The sequence below is a fragment of the Aegilops tauschii genome, chromosome 6, assembly GCF_002575655.3.
Source record: "Aegilops tauschii subsp. strangulata cultivar AL8/78 chromosome 6, Aet v6.0, whole genome shotgun sequence".
NCBI lineage: Eukaryota > Viridiplantae > Streptophyta > Magnoliopsida > Poales > Poaceae > Aegilops > Aegilops tauschii.
Window position 1 is genome coordinate 297,717,725 of NC_053040.3, and position 23,281 is coordinate 297,741,005.

At 44.2% G+C, this 23,281-nt stretch overlaps 2 protein-coding genes across 2 annotated transcripts; one reads left to right on the forward strand and one right to left on the reverse strand.

The window, feature by feature from the left end:
* Positions 1-8,072: 8,072 nt before the first annotated feature.
* LOC141026038 (uncharacterized) lies at positions 8,073-9,014 on the reverse strand. The gene has a single exon (XM_073501987.1). The coding sequence runs from the start codon at positions 9,012-9,014 to the stop codon at positions 8,073-8,075; it is 942 nt and encodes a 313-aa protein (XP_073358088.1).
* A 6,749-nt stretch (positions 9,015-15,763) lies between these two features.
* On the forward strand, positions 15,764-23,070 carry LOC109773909 (trans-Golgi network-localized SYP41-interacting protein 1). Its single transcript, XM_020332636.4, has 8 exons — positions 15,764-16,078; positions 16,188-16,379; positions 16,500-19,568; positions 20,108-20,945; positions 21,032-21,687; positions 21,999-22,143; positions 22,228-22,306; positions 22,741-23,070. Exons 1-8 carry the CDS (start codon positions 15,923-15,925, stop codon positions 22,841-22,843), a joined length of 5,238 nt encoding a protein of 1,745 aa, XP_020188225.1. The 5' UTR covers positions 15,764-15,922; the 3' UTR covers positions 22,844-23,070.
* The last annotated feature ends 211 nt before the right edge of the window (positions 23,071-23,281 follow it).

Below are 23,281 nucleotides of genomic sequence, written 5' to 3' on the forward strand. Positions count from 1 at the left end.
TTTGAATTACGGTCACTAAATGGCTAGAAAATCACTTAAATGTCTTTAAAAGGTCAAATGACCCCTAGAATTTTCCAAATTTTCACATTACAGTTGTAGTAGTGTGCGTTAAACGTAGAAAAAATTAAAGGCCGTAAGAGGAAGCTATCTCCTGTTCGTCATCAAACATGCATTGTTCCCTCTCGGAACCACGAGCCTTCTAGTGAGTTGCTCCAGTTTGTGAGGGGTGTGTGTCCAAACTTTCGTCAAACATGCCAATTTTTTACCACATCATCTTGGTGGCATGACATTACACCAACCAAGGTTTCATGTTTTTCTGATCATTTTTTAATTTTTTGGAATTAAAATGCCATGGCACTCCATGCATACATATGCATGTGTCCATGTCATGAGACCAATATGTTTGAAAATTCCTTCTAATTTACCGCACATGGAATTAACTCACACAGAAGTACACAAATATGATTTTTCAAACCGTTATAATTAGCTGTTGCATGTAGATGTAGTTCAAATTTGAATTACTGTCATTAAATGGCTAGAAAATCACTTAAATGTCTTCAAAAGGTCAAATGACCCCTGAAATTTTCCAAATTTTCACATGACAGTTGTATTAGTGCACATTACACGTAGGAAAATTTTGAAGGCTGTAAGAGGAAGCTATCTCCGGTTCGTCATCAAACATGCATTGTTCCCTCTAGGAGCCACGAGCCTTCTAGTGAGTTGCTCCGGTTTGTCAGGGGTGTGTGTCCAAACTTTCGTCACACATGCCAATTTTTTTACCACATCATCTTGCTGGCATGACATTACATCAACCAAGGTTTCATGTGTTTCTGATATTTTTTAATTTTTTGGAATTTAAATGCCATGTGTCATAGCCGTTAGACCAATATGTTTGAAAATTCCTTCCAATTTACTGCACATGGAATTAAGTCGCACACAAGTACACAAAATATGACTTTTCAAACCGTTATGGTTAGCTGTTGCATGTAGATGTAGTTCAAATTTCAATTACGGTCATTAAATGGCTAGAAAATCACTTAAATGTCTTAAAAGGTCAAATGGCCCCTGAAATTTTCCTAAATTTGACATGACAGTTGTATTAGTACTACAAATTTTCTCGTACATTTAGAACACCATCCGTTGCCACTTTACTCCAAATTCGTCTTTCACAGCTCATAAAAAATATCTACAACATCACAAACAGTTGTTTTGTAGGGACCGTTTGCGATGAAAATATCTGGGTCTATTTAAGTCTCCCACCTTAAGCTTAGCCGGCTCGTCTGCTCCAGTGCCAGCAATCCCCGAATCAATGAATCCCGATCCCCATTCCCGCACCCCCTTCTTGCAAAGATGACATCGTGGAAACGCTTTGTGAAGACCCGTACGATGGTCACGTCCCCCCGAGCGCCGCCGCCTGCGGCAAGAGCGCGGCCGCCTACGCCGAGAGTGCCGCCGCATCCGCATTGAGCGCGGATGCTTCCGCCGAGAGGGCGTCTGCGGCAGCCGAGACGGCTACAGCTACTGCTGCGACGGCGGCTGCAAACGCCGAGAGCGCTCGAGCTGCCGTCTGTGCCGCCGATGTCGCCCTGGCCCGGGTCAAGGCCATCCACACCAAGATCGAGGATGCACATGCCAAGACATTCCAGGCCACCTCGGACTCCAGCATGCAATCCACGTCCGAAAAGGCGGCGGTGGCCATGGAGCACCTGCTTCCTCATGAGGTCGCCGAGCGGGAGCTGGAGATGCAGGAGGCGGCAGAGATCGAGGAGCGCCGAGAGGAGGAGTTGCGCGTGGCCGAGGTCGAGGTAGAGAAGAGTCTGTCCGTCAAGGAATCAGCGGTGGAGTACCAACGTGAGCTCTGGCGCAGCCACTACTACGAGTACTACAACCTTGAGGGCGACGTCGAGGACGAGGACGAGGACGTGGTCGACTTCAGCAGGGGGACGCGGAGTCCACCAACGGCGGCATGTCGCCAGGACAAGTCATCGACGTCTCATCTCACACCGGCGTGCATAGGCCGGCGCAGCGGCGGATTTGTTAAAATTATGCGTACTTAGGCTTTGTTTTTAATGCTGGTCTTTTGTTAGAACAATGTTTAGGTCAACTGGATCTGTTTAATTACTAAAATTGCTCGATTCACCAAGTGTGGTCTGTTTGCTGTACGCTCTTTTGTGTGCCCAAATTAGCAAGCAATGTTAAATTATGCAATGACATACCCGGGGAAATTTCCACCAAAATTTGAATTATCAAACTCAACCCATGCACGTAAAGCAGAAGAATCGTTTACGATGCACACAATCATTCAAAGTGAATGGTCCGGCGGCACCGCGCGCAAAGTTTCCCTCCACATTTCCAAAATTTTGGCCTACCGCCAAAAAATATCTACCCCCGCCCCCTCCCCCCTTCCCCACCCCCTTTTCTCCCCGACCACAAGTCACATTTCCCCTGTTTCCTCCTTCCTTCCTTCCTAAGCTATAGCCGCTTCCTCGCTCTCGCCGTCTCGCATCCTACTTTTGGGGTCGCCATGGTCTTCTTCAAAGACCTCTCCAGCGGTTCATCCTCCGGCGACGACTCCTTCACCACGCGGGTATGCCTCTCTTCTCTCTCTCGTGCTATGACTTGGAATGAAGGATTTTTACCCGGTGGTCGATTTGAGTCATTTCTTCCTCTTGTAGCTCCCTAGGACCATCAGTGGCAACGAATGGAGTGGGGTGGCTGAAGATCTATCTACTCGTTGTCGCCATCAATCTCCATGCGTGAAGCTAGTTGCGTTTGAATCTGTGGACAGTGGGAGGAAGTTTCTAGCATGTGCAAAGAAGGTTAGACCCTCTTTCGTTGTTACAAATCATTTGTTAGATGTGATTTAGACACTATCACGGTCCCAACCCATTCATACCACACCTTCAACCAAACGCATCCTAAGACAATGTCATAGTTTGTACCTAGTATCTAAAATTGTTGCCATGTCATCGGCGGTGCCATTAGAAAATTATTTGGCACCGCTTCAGTAGTTTGTGCAGCCAACTTTGGTCCACACATCCGAGCACCCAAGCAGTAAAATACTAAATCTTTATGGCATGAAGGAACTGGGCATCGGAGCAACTAGGTGCTCCGGAGTCCGGGTCCTTGATTTTTTTCCGCTGCATCGGCTCACCAGTGCGGGGCACCGGTGCGAGATGTAGCAACAGTTGTCTTTACACCAGTTTTGGCATACATAGTGGACGGCCTTAGTGCTATTAGTTCTATGTTACTAAATTTGTGCATGTACACACATGTTAGTATCAATTTGCTGTCATCCAAACACTGTCGTTATGCTGTTGCAGTTATATTTACCTTCCTCATAAAATGTTCAATTTTCTATTTATTGTACATGAGTAAGAACTTGTAGTGTTGTTGTAGTTAATTATAGCTTCTGATGTTCCAGAAATTGGCTGTTGTCTCAGTAGCAATTAATTCATTTGCACATTGATCTTTTTGAGAAGATATGTCATAATTAACATGTTTGTTCAGTTTTTCAAAATAAGCATTGGTGATTTTCTATGTTGCTATAAACCCATTTCCCCTACAATTGTTACTGATCTAGTTTTAAATATAATAGGATGAACGAAAGTGTTCTTACTTGGAGTGGGTTGATCAAGAGTGGCCACAGTCTTTGAAGATGTGCCTAGCGAAGCTCTGGAGCATGTACGAGGAAGAGAACAGACGTAGGCTTAGAGAAAGTGTTGTCAACACTGAAGAATATTTGAAGATGCGGGATAAAAAGAGGAAGGTGGAGAATGAGCTTAGATTTTTTAAATCAGACTTTGCTAAGATGGTGTTGGCGAAGGAGGAGGCACTTTCCCAGTTGGCCAGTGCAAAACAGGTTCTTACTGAACTGAAAGCAGAGGTGGATAAGACGAGTCTAGATGATCTCGATTAGGGAAATGAATATATTGTTCTTATGAAGTTGAACTAGCTATATGTTGTATTGTGCTGTTTTCATGTAGCTATCGTATTGTGATGTTATAACATATGTATGTGCCTGATATGAAATTGGCAAACAGTTGTTCGATATAAAATGTGAATTTGCGTAATACTGGAATTATTAATTGTAAACTAATAAACCTGCTAAATGTGTGATGGAACTTTGCAAACGGTTCTAGCAGTAAAAGCGCTTGTGATGGATAGCCTAATGCCACATAGTTTTCTTCATCAAATCGTGTGTGATGTAGTTGATAAAAGCAAACAGTTAACCAAGGCAGAGCGTGTGTGGTAGTTACACCTTTCACACACGAGCCTACACATAAAACTGTGTGGGATGTACATACGAACAGAAACGTTTTCCCTGGATTGACTGTGTGGGATGTACATAAGAACGGAAACGTATTCCTTGGATTGACTGTGTGTGATATACATACGAACGGAAACGTTTTCCCTGGATTGACTATGTGGGATGTACATAAGAACGGAAACGTATTCCTTGGATTGACTGTGTGTGATACATACGAACAGAAATGTTTTTCTGGGATTCACCATGTGGGATGTACATACGGACGAAAATGATTGGGTTTCAATGCCTCGCCCGATCGCACACGAGCTCATTTTGCCCCAGCCTGTGTCCCAGGAGGGCCTATCCCCGATGATTTCTGGGTCGTGTGGGAAGGACCCCCCTATCACCCACACACACTTGGCGACGGTTCCAAATGCCGTTGCGGAAAGGGGTTAAAAACCGTTTGTATAGCACCGACGCGTACCAGTGAGCCATGATGGTGAACCTCGTTAACAAATCTCGGTGTCATGCTTGTGTGATTGCTTGGTCCTCGGTAGATCGACGGAACGCCTTGGATCTATTCTAACAAGTGGTATCCAAGCATGGTTTGATTTGAGGCCATGGTGTTGATCTAGAGGAGGAGGAAAGTTTGACATGGATCGATATATAGTCTATACGTGCAGTAGGAAAGCGGTCAGAGAAGTCGGCAAGTATTGGAAGCAACCAGAAGCAGGCGGTGGCCAAGGCATGCAGATGGGAGCAACAGGAGTCCACGTACAGCGGCGGCAGCAAGCTGCTACATCGGGCGTGCGGGGCAAGACAACAAGGCGTGCAACAGATTGGATCGAGATGCGGTGGCGTGACATGCTAGGGCAGCGATGCAGGTGCGTGCGCAACCCTGGTAGCAGGCGGAGCAAGGCGTGTCTCGAAATTGTGCAAGCGTGCAGGGGCGACGGCGTCTCAATCGACGCAGATTGATTCGAAGGCAAGGCGTACACCAAGGCATGCAATGCACGGATGAGGCAGCTAGATGCTTCGGCCTAACTAGCAGGCCGAGCAAGGCCGGCTAGTGGGCTGGCGGCGCTGCAGCCAGGCATGACGGGTCAGGGCCATGCGCTGGGGGCGGTTGTGCAGGTTGTCGCATCGTGGCAAGGAGTTGTGCAAGCCGGCCGAGATGTGGCATGCGTGTTGCTGCGTTGTGTTGTTGGTTCCGAAGGAATCGAGGGAGGCAAAGGCATGTGGAAAAGGCAAAGAAAGAGATTTGTTGTGAAAAAAGGGGTTCGGAGCAAGTCCGGAGAAGGCATGTAGTGCATGCAGCAAGGCTTCGTAAGATGCAAGTTTGTACGGGTATGGTGAGTGCTTTGATGTGTACACAAGAAAGGCTACACCGGGTGCATATGCATGATACGTGGAGCAATGCAGCTGCTAAGATGCTTGGGACAAGTTCTAATAAAAGGTTCTCTGTGTACATTTAAGTACTAGCAAAAGGAGACAAGGAAAAATTCTGCAGGAGGTATCCATCAGGGTCAAGTCTGCCCGGATGGTTTTCTCTAGTGGGTCAAGTTTGTGGAAAGTACTTGGACGTGTACAGTGGGGATGGTGACGATACATAAGGTTCAGAGGAACATGTGGTGTGTCGTGCGAGGATCATGCATACACAGGACGTCAAGCAATGCACAGAGATGTGCGGGGTGGATACGATGCAGGCTGGAGCATGGTTACAGTCAGGTAATTTCAGTTGGGCCGGACTGGACTGTCTGACGGATCGACGGGGATGTTGATACCACTCATATGTATCTATAATTTTTTATTGTTCCATGATGTTATATTATCATTCTTTGATGTTTTACAATCATTTTATAGCAACTTTATATCATTTTTTGGGACTAACCTATTGACATAGTGCCCAATGCCAGTTGTTGTTTTTTGCTTGTTTTTTACTTCCCAGAAAATCAATACCAAACGGAGTCCAAACGCAGCAAAACTTTTTGGAGATTTTTTCTGGATCAGAAGACACAAGATGGGCCAAAGAAGTACCAGAGGGGGGCTCCGACGGGAGCACAAACCACCTGGGCGCGCTTGGGGGCCCAGGCCCGCCCTGGTGGGTTGTGCCACCTCGGCCGCCTCCCGCACCGCCTCTTTGCTCTATAAATACCCCGAAAATCCAAAAACCCTAGGGGAGTCGACGAAACACAATTCCAGCCGCCGCAAGTTCCAGAAACACCATATCCAATCTAGACACCATCACGGAGGGGTTCATCATCCTCATTGGCGCCTCTCCGATGATGCGTGAGTAGTTCATTGTAGACCTCCGGTTCTGTAGTTAGTAGCTAGATGGCTTCCTCTCTCTCTCTCTCTTTTGATTCTCAATACAATGGTCTCTTGGAGATCTATTTGATGTAACTCTTTTTGCGGTGTGTTTGTTGGGATCCGATGAACTTTGAGTTTATGATCAGATCTATGTTTTTATCCATGAAAGTTTTTTGAGTTTTTTGATCTCTTATATGCATGATTACTTATAGCCTCGTATTTCTTCTTCGAATCTTTTGTTTAGTTAGGCCAACTAGATCGATTTTTCTTGCCATGGGAAGAGGTGCTTTGTGATGGGTTCGATCTTACGATGCTCAATCCCAGTGACAGAAGGGGACATGACACGTATGTATCGTTGCTATTAAGGATAACAAGATGGGGTCTATTCCTACATGAATAGATCTTATCTACATCATGTCATCGTTCTTATTGCATTACTCTGTTTCTCCATGAACTTAATACACTAGATGCATGGTGGATAGCGGTCGATGTGTAGAGTAATAGTAGTAGATGCAGGCAGGAGTCGGTCTACTAATCTTGGACGTGATGCCTATATAATGATCATTGTCGTCATAATTATTTGAAGTTCTATCAATTGTCCAACAGTAATTTGGTACCCACCGTATGTTATGTTTCTCAAGAGAAGCCACTAGTGAAATCTACGGCCCCGGGGTCTATTCTTTATCATATTTGCCTTCAAGATCAATTTTTATTCGCTTTTATTTTCAGATATATTATTCCAGAAACCCAAAAATACCTTTCTGCACTTTTCTTTCTTTATTTTATTTTGTTTCATTGTGAGATCTATTTATCCAATCTATCGCAATTTTATCCCGTCAACTTGACAATTTCTGGCGCCGTTACCCGAAGAAGGGATTGACAACCCCTTATACGCGTCGGGTTGCAAGTATTTGCTCTTTGTGTGCAGGTACCGTTTATATAGTGTTGCTTGGTTCTCCTACTGGATTGATACATTGGTTTCATAACTGAGGGAAATACCTACCGTAGCTGTGCTGCATCATCCCTTCCTCTTTGGGGAAATACCGATGTAGTTCAAGCCGCATCGAAAGGAATTCTGGCGCCGTTGCCGGGGAGACATCATCAACATCTATCAGGTTCCTAATCACAAATATCATCTCCTTGCAATTTATATTATTTGCCATTTGCCTCTCGTTTTCAGCTCTCCCACTTCACAAAAAAATGTTGTTTTATTCGCCCTCTTTTTCGTTCGCCGTTTTCTTGTCGGATCTGTTTTCGTGTGTAATTTTATTTGTCACTTTTTGTCGTTATGGATAGTTCTTCCTCTATTGTGTGCACCCCCGAGAACAAGGTTCTTAACTTCAAACAAAGGGGAGGGGAGTATTTAAAAGATGCTTGGTATAGGATTTGTAATGCTCATAATAGATCTATTCGTAAGCAATCTATCGTTGTTCTTCTTTGCTGTTTTTATGTGGGCATCACTACTTGGTATAGATTCGTCCTTTTTTTTGCGGGTGAAACGAGTATATATTAATCAGTGATAGTAGCTACACTCATTTTCACAAATCTTACAAAGATCATCAGGCCCGGAGCCAAACCAAATTGCAGTATGTTGTGCGCATCGTCCCATCTGGGCCATAAAGTGTGCAGCTGCATTGCATGGCCTCAAAACATGCACAAAGCTGTGAGGCCTGATCCCATGCAGCAAATTATTGGACTGCTCGATCAGGCCAGCGACTTGGGACCTATTAACACCTTCAGAGTTCAGCTGCTCCACTCCCTCCTTGCAGTCCAACTCAATTATTAATTCCTTATCAGTGTGTGCAAACGCCAGGGCCACTCCTTCAAGGCATGCAGCCAGCTCGGCTTCTAATGGAGAAAAACATGCATGAAGGTAGTGACATGAGGAGAAGATGATGGCCCCGGAATCGTCTCGAAGCACCATTCCCGCCCCTCCAGTAGACTCCCCATGGACGAAAGACCCGTCCACATTTAGTTTCACGCATCCCGCCGGCGGCGCCATCCACTGCGTGTCCAGCATCTCCTTCTTCTTCTCCTTGGGTAGCTGACATGCACTATGGATCACCATCTTGCCCTTAACAGTGTCCTCCTTGGGGTACTGTTTGATGCAGAGAAGAGACTCGATGTAGCAGTTAAGGAAGCATCTCGATGCCTCGATGGGGGGCGTCGGCTTGTGATGAGTAACCTCATTTCGGCAGTGCCATGCACGCCAAAATGTCATAAGAATGACCATCTGCTGGGTCTCGTCACAGCGGGCGAGGAGGTGCAGAAACCACTCCGTCCCGGTGTTCTTGATCTCCGCTCGCGCCGGTATCGGCCATGACTCCCTCATAGCATCCCAAAGAGCGCCCACCATTGGGCTGTTGCAGACGACGTGGAAAGAGTCCTCCCGTTCAATGCCACAAACAACACATATGTCAGTTTTTTCTATAGTTCTACTCATTTTATTTTCCATGGTTGCAAGAGTATTTGTAGATAGTCACCACCCAAATATCCGTACCTTCAGAGGAGCAGGGCACCCCCACAATGTCGTCCAGACGGCACGATTGCCGTCCGGTGCCCTGCTCATGGCGCACGTAGACGTGCGGAATTTCTCGTCGAGGCCAAGCTTGTAGGCAGACCTGACGAAGAAGATACCCCTCTTATCCAGTCCCCAGGCGAGGACGTCTTGCATGCGTGGCACCGGCCGAGGATCTCGTCGATATCCAGCTGGATGAAGTACTGTTGGAGTAGGTTGACGTCCCATGTTCCTTGATTGCTAAGAAGGTCAGCAACACGCCTTATCCTACACCTTCCAGGAAGTGAGACTGGCCGGTATGACAGAGGACGTGGGAGCCAAGGGTCACGCCAAATGCGCACCCCCTGGCCGTCGCCGATCCTCCAAACCAGTCCCTTCTTGAGGAGCTCAAGGCCGTAAGTGATGGTCTGCCATGTTGATGAAGCATTGCCCGTGAACACCGTATCCTCCAGGCGGCCATTGGGATAATATTTGGCCTTAAAAACCTGCACACAAAGACTTTCTGGATTAGTTAGCAACCGCCACGCTTGCCGAGCGAGCAAAGCCTGGTTGAAGAGTCGATAATCCTTGAAGCCAAGCCCTCCCATAGCCTTCGGTTTTATGATATTTTCCCATTCCATCCAATACGTTTTCCTCTTCCCTTTCTCTGAGCCCCACCAATAATTTCTGACCATACGAGTAAGATCATCACAGACAGAGAATGGAAGTTTGAAAACCCCCATAATGTATGTGGGAATGGATTGAGCAACCGCTTTTATCAAAATTTCCTTACCGCCCGAGGCCATATTCCCATCTCCCCAAATACATATCCCTTTCAGGAATTTGACTTGAAGATTCTAGAATCTTCCTCTATGCATTCTCCCTTCTGGTGTTGGCAAGCCCAAGTACTTCCCCTCAAAGTTTCCTTGCTAAATTCCTAGTTCCCGCTTCACATTTTCCTTCTCATTACTCGAACAAGATTGGCCAAACAGAATAGATCACTTCGCTGGATTTATTAGTTGTCCAGTCGCCCCTTCATACTCATGAATAATCCCCTTTTTACCGCCTCTGCTTGCTGTTGTGTAGCCTTGAAAAACAGTAACGTGTCGTCCGCAGAGAGAAGATGCGAGACTCCTGGTGCCCCTCGGCAGACCTTCACAGGTTCTATGGCATTTGTTCGCACACCCTGTTTCAGCAACTCAGAGAGACCATCAGCCATGAAAAGAAACAAAAATGGTGAGAGGGGATCACCTTGCCGAAGACCCTCCGGTGCGAACGATTGTAAGAGGGTTCCATTGAATTTGATAGTATATCTCACCGTGGTGACGCACGTCATGATCCACTACACCCACCGATGAGCAAAACCCAGCTTAACCATCACTCTCTCCAAGAAGCCCCAATCGACTCGGTCATATGCTTTGGACAAATCCAATTTATAAGCACAAAAGCTATTATCTTCTCTCTTCTCCTGATGTATGGCATGAATGCATTCAAATGCTAAAAGGGCATTCTGCAATGAGTCTACCAGGAACAAATGCACTCTGAAACAGAGATATAATCTCGTCCAGCACGGGCCTTAGCCTATTAACCAGACATTTTGCCACTATCTTGTAGAGGACGTTGCACAAGCTAATTGGTCGGAAATCTGAAACTCTTGTTGGTTCATCCGTTTTTGGTATGAGTACATTGATCGCTTCGTTTACGCCATCCGGCATAACTCTAGTACGGAAGAACTCCCTCACAGCCCTGACAACCTCCTCTTTAAGGACACTCCAATTCCTCTGGAAAAAACGCGCTGGTAATCTATCACTGCCGGAAGCCTTGAGAGGGCCGATTTGGAATAGCCCATCCGCAATCTCCTTCTCTGAAAATTCTGCACATAGCTTTTCATTCATCACATCAGTAACAACAGGGTTAAAAAGCTCAATGACCGGCGTTGGGTTCAGATTATTATCACGTGTAAACATGGACGTAAAATAATCTTGCACCACTGCACTCATCATATGATGATCCTTCTGCATACCCCTTGATTATCCACTAAGCTCTTCACTCTATTTTTTGAGCCTGCCACACTGCTTTCCGGTGAATTTTTTTTGTATTCCGGTCCCCTTCCTTTAGCCAATCAACACGCGACCGTTGCAGCCATAACATCTCCTCCTGATAAAGTAATTCATTCATATGATCGGTCACCTTGTTTATCTCATCTCTATCTGCGTTCATGTTCAAGAGCTCTTCAAGCCTGGTTCTTGACTTTTCTAACTCTCTTGTTACATTCTTGAACCTTTTCTTTCCCCAATCATGGAGTTTCAGCAGCAAGCTACCCAGACCAGCCCTCACATCACCAAGATTAAATTTCAACCCAGCCTCCTCCCACGCTTGCGCCACCCGTTCTGGCAAGCTCCCATCACATTCCCATAGTATCTCATACCTCCTGTAACATGGCTTATAAACTTTCTCTTCATCTCTTTCACATTTCAGCTGGATTGGAAGGTGATCCGAGCAAGGCGAGACATGGTGCATGACCTTAGCAGCAGAGAACAAATTCCGCTAATTATTATCAGCCACGGCGCGGTCCAGCCGAACCTTAACGTTCCCGTTTCTTCACTGCTTGTTGTCGTACGTGAACGGTAACCCTTGGAAGCCCAAGTCCACTAGATTACAACATTCCAAGGCGTACCTGAATGCTATCATTTGGTTTTCATTTCGCTGAGTTGCTGCAAGGTGCTCAAAGGACCACATGGCTTCGTTAAAATCACTGATGACACACCATGGCAAATCTGAACTTACGTGCAAATTCTGTAAACTTGTCCACATACGATGCCGGTTTTCCACCCTAGGTTCCCCATACACACAAGTCAGCCGCCAAAGAGGTGCAGTAGGAGATACACGGACATATGCATCGATAAACCTTTCATTCATATCCTTAACATCAACGTATATCTGGTCACACCAAAATAATGCAAGACCACCACTAAGACCCACACTATCAACACCAGCAAAACCTTTGAGACCCAGCCTATTACGCAGACGCCGAACTTTTTCCGAACTTTGCCTGGTTTCACATAAGAACACTATCCTCGCCTCGGTAGCCTTAACAAGGGCTACCAGATCCCGAACTGTCAGTTTGTTTCCAACTCCCCGACAGTTCCAACTGAGGCAATTCATGGCTCCTGACGGGGCACGACACCTGGCCCCGCCAGTTGACTAGCGGCCCCATGGCTGGTTGCCTCCATATCCACCTCACGCTCCCTGTTGCTCCCTGTTTCCATTCCTATCCATGTCCTTGTCGATTCCGGTAACACCCTATGGTTCACCATAACAATCTCAGCAAGCTCCTTTGTTTCTTCCTAATCCTCACCCTCCATACAAACTTCTGGTCCATAACCCGCTGACTGTTCCTTTGCTGTGTCTGCGGATTGACCAACCATCCAAGAAGGTGCCATCTCCAGCATAGTGACGATCGCACGCGCCATTGAGCTGTCCGCCCCAAGGGCCTCAGATCCTCCAGCTATCGGCTTTAGGCGGGTAGCATCCGCTAGGGGAGCCCCTTTGTCGCCCCCACCAACATCTGGTTTCACCTCGGTTACCTCTGATGCGATCGCTAGTGGTGGCGCTAGCGGCGACGTCGTGGACAGTACGGACAATATGAACATCAGATGAGGTGTACAGTCAGGCGCCAAGCTCCGGTCTGGTGGGTCACTGAACTTGAGATGAGATGCGCACAAACTCCTTGATGCTTTAGGATTTCTAATTGGAACGAAGTAGAAGTCCCGTAATGTTTCTGCTTTGGAGTTCTTAGATCGGATGCATCTAGGTTTACCCATCAGATGAACCAGCGTACCGTCATGGACATAGAGTCCCGGTGGAGAACGGGCGGACGTAGCCGTAACATGGCCGTAGTACGCCCAGGGAGCGCACACGGCAAGGACACCGACGGAGGCCAAGGCCAGGCCCGGCAATGGTGGTGGCGGTGGGGGCATCGCCCAGAAGACGCCATAGGCGCTACGCCCTAGTGAAGCGTTTTCCATCGAGTAGGGGTGGTATAGATTCGTCCTTGATACGATTACCGGTGGAAATTTCTTGATGTGCCCTTCTCTAGATGCTTTTAATGCTATGGGAAATCTAGTGGGTTCACCACCTCTTATGATTAATGAAACAACTTTAACTCTCGAGCATATTATGGAAAGACTAGATGCTATTGAAAAGAAAATGCTCACTGAAGAAAACATTGAAAAAATAGATAAAAATATGCATAATCTTGCTAATAGAATTGGGTCAAAAGCGGGAGATGCTCTTAAAGTACTAAAAGAAAAAGAACCCGCATTCAACGAGAGAATAGAGGAGAGCCCCGCTAGAATTGATAAGTTGGAAGAATTTTTTTAGTAACCTAAGCACGGCTTTTTCTTCCGCTAAAACTATTGAAAAAACTCCAGTAAAAATTGGCAAGATTACTCAAGTCACTAAAAACAAGGGTGCAACTTCTAATAGTAACAAAGAAGATCTTAAGATGATTAGTATTCACCCAGATTTTGTTGAAGTGATAAAAGACCCTATTTGCAAGAGTGAATTCTTCAAACTAGTTCCTAGGAGTATTGTTATTGAAAATTTGTATACTAAATCTTTGAAGAATTCTAAGTGTTTGATTGAGGAGTTGGAAACTAAATATGACAATACTTAGATCTATGCATTATGCCTAGCTAGGGGCATAAAACGATAGCGCTTGTTGGGAGGCAACCCAATGAATATTTATTTTTATCCTTTTCTTTCTATTCTCGAGTGTTTGCACAATTATGCTACTGTTATGATTGTGTTTTTATGTTTAATTTAGTGTTTGTGTCAAGCAAATCCTTTGGGATCATGTTGGGTGATAGTTGATTTGATCTTGTTGAAAAACTGAAACTTTTGTGCCTAGTAAAATAATTTTTAATATTCACAAAAGAGCGATAAAATCCTGATTTTTGTACACAAGATTGATATACAAATTGCTTGCATTTTCCTAATTTTTTAGAATTGTTGGAGTTACAGAAGTATTTGAAGTTTTCAGATTACTATAGACTCTTCTGTTTTTGACAGATTCTGTTTTCTTTGCGTTATGTGCTTATTTTGATGAATCTATGGTTTGTATTGAAGGGTATAAGCCAGGGTAAAGTTGGATTACAGTAGATATAATACAAAAATAAAATATGAATAGGTTTGCAACAATACTTAGAGTAGTGATTTGCTTTGTTATACTAACGGATCTCACAAAGGTTTTGTTGAGTTTTGTGTGATTGAAGTTTTCAAGTTTTGGGTGAGATCACGATGGATGAAGGAATAAGGAGTAAGAAGAGCCTAAGCTTGGGGATGCCCCATGTCACCCCAAGTTATTATCCAAAGAGGAACAAGCAACTAAGCTTGGGGATGCCCCGAGTGGCATCCCCTCTTTCTTCTAACGACTATCAGTATTTTACTTGGAGCTATATTTTATTCATCACATATCATGAGTTTTGCTTGGAGCGTCTAGTATTATACGAGTCTTTGCTTGTTTTGCTTTTTAATGTGTCATCTATCCTTACTGAACACACCTATTTGGGAGAGCCAAAATTATGCTATGATTTATTAGAATTGCTTTATATGCTTCACTTAAAAATTTTGAGCTATGGAATTGCTCTAGTGCTTCACTTATATATATTTTAGCACGGTGTGCTTTATTACTTTTGAAGAAATGCTCTCATACTTAACTTAGATTTATTTGAGAGCTAGTAAAATTTTGAAGAAATTCTCTCATGCTTCACTTGTGTTATTTTGAGAGAAGAAAATTTTTATGCTCATGTTCTTCACTTAGATTTGTTTGAGCTATCAAAAGTAACATATGAAATCAGTCCCAAAGTGATGGATATTCAAGAGGAATATAATAAAAACTTTCATGAAGATCATTGGACAAAATAAATTTGATTCTTTATAATAGTTTTGAGATATGATGATAGTAATATGTGAGTCATGTTGATGAGTAATTATGCTTTAGTAAGAATATTGATATAAAGGTTTGTGATGCATTATTCGGTGCTAGTTATGCTTAATGCTCACTTATGTAATTTTTCGTTTCTTGGTTGGATGCTTTGTTTTCTTCCCGTATAGCTGAACCGCAAGAGAAAAATTCATTATATACACTTCTCAATGTTTTGATCTCTATATCGCAAATTTTCCTCCTGTTTTCGTATAATGTAGGACGAGATCGGTCAAAGACGTCTTTGTCTTCACATGTGGTGTAGGTGACTGACAATTAGGCACGAGAAGGACCAGACCATGAAATAAGCTTTTTGGATTTCTTGTTTTGTGTCCCACCCAGACGTGTGGACCCAGTAATGCTACACACACGGACCAGGTTTTACGGATTCAACGAAATGCAATTAGGTGGCGGTTTTCATTGGAGATTAGGAGTGAGGAAGGGCCCACCTCATGAAAATCTTTTTTTTGCATCAACACCTCATGAAAATTAGGGAGGGTGAAGATTAATTAGTTTTGATGATGCCCGTATTCGCGTGGACCCCTATCATACAGTGGTCAACGAGGGTTCACGAATCAACCTCGGTCCTGATGCAAAGTGCACGCAATGCCCCAACGTCGCACGGAAGCATTGACCGACAGGTGGGCCGTCGCGGTCCCACCCACTCCAAGAGACACCGGATGTGACAAAGCACCGTCCTATTCCACTGCCACGTGGACCCCACTTGTCAGCTTGTGTCTTCCCCAACCTTCGCAGCTCTGCTCCGCGCACCCCCCCGATCGGGCCCACGCGCCATCGTCTCCCCCAATTCCTTCTCCTCCTCCTCGGCGATGGTTTGATCGGATCCACCTGCCCGACCCGGCCCAGATCTGGCGCCGCCATGGCCGACCACTCCGACTCCGACTCCTCCCCCAAGTCCTCTTCCTCCTCCTCTGCATCCTCCTCCTCCGCCCGCCGACGCTCTCCCCCGCGCGTCCGGGCACACTCCGACGAGGGCGGCAGCAGCGACGGCGTCCTCGTCGAGCTCCCCTCGCAGGTATCATCGCCACCGCGGCTCCAACCGCTCTGCCATCTCCATTTTGATACCCTGGTCCGCACGAACAAATGGAATGGGTTACGGAAGCTCCTGCCTCTGCACCGTGTAGGATGCGCGGAGCCCCGGGGCAGACCCAGACGCTGGTATCTTCGTCAGCATGCCCGCCGACGATGCCACCAGCGGAGAGACCTTCGAGGATGCCCCTGACGACCTCGCAACCGCTCGCTCGCTCGATGAATCCATCGCCGTCATCGACTTCCCGGACGAGTCTAGCGCCGCTGCCGAGTGCCGCAAGTACAAGGTATTGCTTCTTTTTGCTTTTCACACTAGTTAAGTTCATGTTATTTTGCACTTGAATTGCAACGTGCCAGCTCCATTCTCTGATCTGACTATAAGATGATGTGAACTGGGCTTGGTTCAGGAAGAGAGAGATGTGTGTGCACGGGAGGCATCGACACTCCGGAGAATGCTACAGGAGCTGGTGGGGCAGGAAGTGAGTTCGTTGCATGCAGATGATCCTGATGAGAGGGCACCACTGCACTCAATGCTGGATGATTGCTCGAGGCTTGTGCTTGAACTGAATTCAGTGGCGCGTTCCAGGGAGCAGGAGGTTGACAGCTTACGTGCCAGGGCTGCTGAGGTCGAAGTGTCAAAAGAGGTTGTGGATGCATACCTTGGTTCGTGGAGGCAAGTGTCAGAACTAGCTATTGGGCGAATGGTTGCATCGGTCGATGCCGTGGTTGGGAAAGATGCCATCAGTTTTGAGGGTGTTGATCAAGACGGGATATCTGTTGTCGAAAGGAAAACTTTGTTGCTAACAGAGCGGTACAGGCAGGTTTTATTGGGCATTGAACAACTTGAACAGGTCTTGGCAGAGGTTAAGCCTGGTTTTGTGGCCATGGGTCAATGCGATCACGCCATTATTTTAGGTAATGTTTCAGAGGAATTGGTCAGTAGCAAGAGAAATGAAGCAAATTTCATGCAAAAGTTGAACAGTTTTGTGGAAGAAAACAAAATCCTTACTGAAGAGATTGAGAAAATGAAAGCTGCTCGAGATATAGCAAATGCTGAAGCAGGCAAAACAAAGGCAGAAATTGAGCAGATGGAGCATAAATTATCAACTACTAAAGAGAAGCTCAGCCTGGCTGTCACAAAGGGCAAGTCGTTGGTGCAGCATCGTGATTCCTTAAAGCAGACACTGGCTGAAAAATCAGGTGAGCTGGAGAGGTGCATGGTGGAGTTGGAACAGAGGTCTGATGCATTGCAAGAATCTGAGGGCAGACTTGAGGAGCTTAAGATGTTGTTAGATGAAAAGTCAGCGGAACATGAGAAATGTTTGGACGAGCTTAGAGAAACATACAACGCATGGGAAGCTGCTAAGGCAAGCATTGAGCAACTAAATGATGTAAACACTACACTTACAATAAGTGATGGGTTCCTTCAACGCATTGGAGAGGTTATGTCAGAGGCAACATTTCCAGAGGATCTGCTTTCCTTGGAGATGATTGACAGATTGGAATGGTTGGTTGAACAAAAGAAAATTGCAGACATGGTCTTCTTGGAGCACCGGAAAGTTAAAGATATTCTAGGCTCGGTTGACTTTCCACACTCAGTCTTAACTGGTGAACTTGATTCACAAATCACTTGGCTAGTCAGCTCACTGGACCAGGCCAAAGATGATGCGGTGCGGATGCAGAATGAGTCTTCTGAAGCTCTTCATAGGCTGTCTGCACATGAATCAAAACTGGTCTCGATGCATGAGGAAATTGACCGTTTAACCATAGTTCTATTGGAAGAGAAGCAGGCAAAGGACATACTTGTAAATGAACTTTCTGAATTAATGTCTGTATACAATGGTGCTGTTGATAAATTATCTGTTATCTCATCGCAGAATACTGAGCTTGTAAAGGCATTTGCAGAGGTTTCTGATGTCAAATGGGAGGACAATGAGCCCCTGGAGACTACGAAATTGGTGGACCGGTGCGTAAGCAGCATCCAGCGAAGAGCAAAATCCTCTCCTATTGAGTGTGAAAATTTAGAGAAGTTACAAACACTAGTGTATACCCTACATCAGGAATTAACACTTTGTAAATTAATTCTTGAAGAAGACATGACTGATAGATCTGAGAGAATGAGACTATCAGGTGAACTACAAAAAATGACAGAGGCGATTTATGTTTTGAAAAATGAAAAGGACTCATTACAGAAAGAGTTTGAAAAGGTGGATGAAAAATCATCGTTGCTTAGGGAGAAGCTGTCAATGGCCGTGAAAAAGGGGAAAGGTTTGGTACAGGAGCGTGAAGGGCTCAAGCGAGTCCTTGATGAGAAGAACTCTGAGATAGAGAAGCTAAGACATGCTATTGATGAAAAGATCTCTGAAACAGAGAATGTAAAACATGCTTTGGATAGGAATAGCTCTGAGATAGAGAAGCTGAAACATGCTCTGGATGAAAAGAATTCTGAGCTAGAAAAGCTCAGACAAGCTCTGGATGTGAATAACTCTGAAACAGAGAATCTAAAACAAGCTCTGGATGAGAATAACTCTATATCAGATAAGCTAAAACGAGATCTGGAAGCAAGGAACACAGAAATGGAGAATATGAAATATGAGATAGTGTCAAGAGAATCTGCAAATACTGATCTCAGAGAACAAGTTGAGAATTTATCTTCTCAGGTTATGCATTTTGATAAGCTGCAGTTGGACATTATTTCCCTTAGTGAGGAAAAGGGTAAAGTAGATAACATGTTGGAAGAAGCTAAAGTTTCCTTGGGCATTCTAGTTGATTCAGTATCAAGCGTCGCTCTTCCTGTCGATCACCCCTCTGAGGACCCTGTGAAAAAAATAAGCCAGATCGCCCAATACATAATGGAGTCACAAGCTGCTAAGAATCATGTGGAGAATGAGCTACAGAGAGCACATGAGCAAGTCACTTCGCAAGCTGGCAGGCTTTCTGATTCCTATTCTACTATAAAGATATTAGAAGATGAGTTGAGTAAATTAAATGAGTATATTTCTTCTACTTCTGAAGAGAAATACCAAATGCAATTGCGTACTGCTGCTGTAGAGGAGGAGTTGGAGAAAACAAATGAGGAACTGGCTCATAATGCCAACAAACTAGAAGATGCCAATGCAACTATTAACTCACTGCAACATGCATTATCACAGGCCAGAACAGATGTTGCTATTCTTAGTGCTGAAAAGAATGAAGCTGGAGCCAAATATGAAATGGAAACCAGTGCTCTTAATGCTAAGCTAGCTAAATGTTTGGAAGAGTTGGATAAAAGTCATGGAAACTTACAAAGTTATTCAACCGAACATCATGGTTACCTTGAGAAGCTTAGCACACTTGTAATGGATGATAGTATGATATCATTGATGGCTGAAGAATTTGGAAAGAAGGTCAGCACCTTGAGAGATATGAGCCTTACAGTGAAGGGTATGCATGAACATCTCGCTGCAATGGGGTTCCAGATTGATCCTATTATGGAGGTAAAGTGTTTTTATGGTTGCATGATTTTTCCCAAAAGTATTTCTTTGATTTATTTGTTCCGTGTGTTGCAGTATATTTACTATTTGTCAAACCTACTGGTTTTCTAGCATTACTTGTTCTGTCAGGACACTATTTCCAACAATAATGTAGTTATTGTGTTACTGAACTTAGTTCAATGCTTCCCTTACCGATTCATAGCGCAGCTTTTGTTTTGTTGGACCTGTCCCGTTTGTAATGTGTTTTCATGTATGTAACTGACGAGCTAGATGGTTGGATGACTTCGCATTTTGAGCTGTCGACGTGTCGTGTCTTGTCATGTTAGGAATTGTTCTAGCTTTATGGCCTATGCGGTAAGTTAGACATTGCCCACTTACAGTTTCTTATGTTACTTTGGACGATGATCTCCCTCTCCCTCCCTCCTCCGCATTCGCCTCTTTTTCAAGTTTTTGCTCTGCTTGGTTTTGGAATTAAATAATTGTGCTTATTTGACTTCAGCATATTTAAGCATAACCTGGTTTTTTATTATACACATAAGCAGGATTCAGAGTTTGGCAAGCTTTTCTCTCTTCAAGACTACAATAACTTTGTTACTGAAAGAATGCTTGACAGAAAAAGCAGAAAAGAGAATATTGATGATGATTCATCCTTGAGTAATATTGTTGAACAATGCAGCAATCAAGCTGGAAATTTCTCTGGATGTTTTAAAGATCTATCAGGTTACATGAGTGACAATATTATATTGTTGCTCCGTGCTTTGCAATTAGCAAGCAGCAACTTTGCTCGTACTTTAGAAGAGCACGACTCCTTGAAGATTGAACTGGAGAACAAGGACGCTCAGAACAGAGCTCAAGAAGATGAATTGCTTTCGCTGCAAAAAGAGCTCAGGGCAATGTCATCAAAATGTATTTATTGCACTGAACAGATTCAAATTATTTTTGATGGCTTGCTTGATTTAGGTTACGCAATAGACTTGGCAACAGGCAACTCCAGCATTGTAGCAAAAGTAGGACAAACTTTGTCTGTTTTGAAGAACGAGGAGTCTGGTGATTATATAAAGGTGGTGGACACTTTAGTATCTTCCGTGAACAAACTGAAGTCAGAGTCTCAGAGGTTATCTGATATTAAGGGGTTAGTGATAACTTTGTTAGATGAATTGAAAATGAGACTGAAACAAGCCGAGTCAGCTGCTGAAACTGCTTCAAATGACCACCAGTTGTATTTGGAAAGAGTATGCAAACTGGAGGAAGATCTCAGAACTGTATATGATGAGCGCAATGGAATGGAAATAAGGATTCAGGAATACCAGGAAAAAGAGGATGTGTTGAAGGCAAGAGAATTAGAGTTGCTGTCACTTGAACAAACTACAGTAGAAAGAGGTAATTTCCCATGAAACTATTAAGTAGACATTCATATGGTCAACTTTTTATTTCAAACTTACTTATTATTTTTCTTGTCTTAACAGGTACAACTGATGCAATTTCAAAGGATCAGCTGGAAGCACTTGTTGAAAAAGTAAATAAACTAAATATACCATCTGGCGAGTCGCATTTGCAGAGGGAAGTGGCTATGTTCTCTAGTCCCATGGACAAAGTCTTCTTTGTTATTGATGAATTTGATGCACTCCAACGTGAAGCGGAGACCTTAAGATACGAAAACGAAGATTTACAGTTAAATCTTGAATCTCATGCTCGTGAAATTGAACAGCTCAAGGAGGTTTGCAGAAACATTGATTCAAATCGTAGGGAGTTGGAATCAAAAAGCAGTGAACTGCTTGAGGTAACAGTCAGTATGGAGCGAATGATTCAGCGGTTTGGATATCTTGCTGGAAAAGATGCGCTGGAAGATAATAAACCTGCAAGCACACAAACACTCTTACCAAAGCTGGAAAAACTAATAATCGCCTCAAGTATGGAATCTGGGAATGCCAAGTCTGTAAAACAGGAGCTGGGATCAAAGTTGCAGGCCAGGGAAAAGACAGTTGATGAGTTATCAGCAAAAGTTAAGATGCTTGAGGACTTGTATCATTCTCAGCTTGTGCAGCCAGAGGTTAGTAAAGACAGAGCATTTGACACATCTTCCTCGGCAATTGGTTCAGACATATCCGAGATTGAAGATTTGGTAAGCCCTCGTTGTCTTATAGTTCCTTCATTGCTTTGTTACTTGTCTACGTGATCTTTTAAGATATGTTAATGTTGTTCCCAATGTTTCTTTTATTATATATAGCGGTATCACTGTTCTTTCATCATGATTTGCCTGGCCATGGGCCTTATGCTTGTGGTTTCTTGGTATTTCCCATGTCAGTAGTTGTAACAGTTCACTGCGCATGAGCTAGATTTCACATACCAGCACATATCTTGACACTTGACAGGTGAATAAAAATTGCATATATCCTGGGCTGTAATAATTCACTGTTTTTTTGTTCTTTGTAGGGGCCAATGGGGAAGGCATCGGTTTCATCTGTCCCTACTGCTGCACATGCTAGAGTAATGCGGAAGGGTTCATCCGACCATCTTGTTCTTAATATGGGCTCAGAGTCTGAACGACTAATTGCTGCACATGATTCGGATGACAAAGGTAACATAGCCTATATTTTTAGTCACTTTGAAGTGTTTCAATTAATACAAGTGTTATAACAATGCCATATTTTCTGTATTGAAGGGCGTATTAAGTCATTGCATACATCTGGCTTGATTCCAGCACAAGGAAAGCACATCGCTGACAGAGTTGATGGCATCTGGTAAGCTATTTTGAAATCAACGAGTAATGATTTTCAAACTCAGGTGTCACTGGGGGAACTAAAAGGCATATCTTTGCTCCGAATTTGAACTTTTCTCTTCTCCGTCTGTTTCCTTTAATTTATAGTCGAGTATAAATGTCTGTGTCAATCTTGAGTCTGGAGTTCTACTTGGACGTCTCATGAACCAAAATGACTTGTGTAATTGCACGAAGGCCCTAGCTATTAGATGCACTAGATATGCCCCTTAATAGTTGAGTTCAGTACGTTTGCCAGCTCAGATTTATTTCTAAGAGAGGAGATGGAGAACTTATTGCTGTATACATACATTGTCCTTGTTGATTGAATTTCTTTCACTGCTGTCATGGTTGTGTGGAAGTTCAGTAGTGCATACTACATGCTGGTTTTTAGTCGATCTGCCTTGTATCTTTCTGCAGGGTCTCAGGGAGCCAAATTCTGATGAACCGGCCGCGAGCAAGGCTAGGACTCTTGGCGTATTGGCTCTTCCTGCACCTATGGTTGGTAGGCAGCATCTTGTGACACTGCTTGTGAATAACCAACCCCCTAATAGCATAACTGTACAATAGCGTGGATCCATAGTTTTACCTTTTTTCTCTCTCCTCCCTTTTTATATACTATAGAAATGTCATTCTTTTCGTCTCCTGCTCCCTTTTCAAATTTGTACTCGAGCACGATGTGCCAAATTCCGCAAGCAGGATGTAATATGTGCAGAAGATAACAATACCATTCTTTGTTACGCTGGAGAAGTGAATGTTTGGACGAGAGTTTTCTGTGTGTTTCCTTTGGGAAGCAAGATGTCCAACTGGCTATAGCGTGACGTGTTGCTGATCAAAATGAAAGGCTTATAAGACTATTATTTCTTGTTATCGTTGTTCAGGGAGGGTGTTCTGTTTGGCTGGCAATTTATTACTCCCTCCGTTCACTTTTATAAGTCAGTCATTTCAGACAACTAAAATT

Coding starts and splice junctions, on each gene's coding strand:
- LOC141026038 (XM_073501987.1), bottom strand. CDS start 9,014: ATGGAAAATAAAATGAGTAGAACTATAGAAAAAACTGACATATGTGTT.
- LOC109773909 (XM_020332636.4), top strand. CDS start 15,923: ATGGCCGACCACTCCGACTCCGACTCCTCCCCCAAGTCCTCTTCCTCC. Junction 20,946..21,031: donor ACAAACTACAGTAGAAAGAG/GTAATTTCCCAT, acceptor TTGTCTTAACAG/GTACAACTGATGCAATTTCA. Junction 22,307..22,740: donor GACAGAGTTGATGGCATCTG/GTAAGCTATTTT, acceptor ATCTTTCTGCAG/GGTCTCAGGGAGCCAAATTC.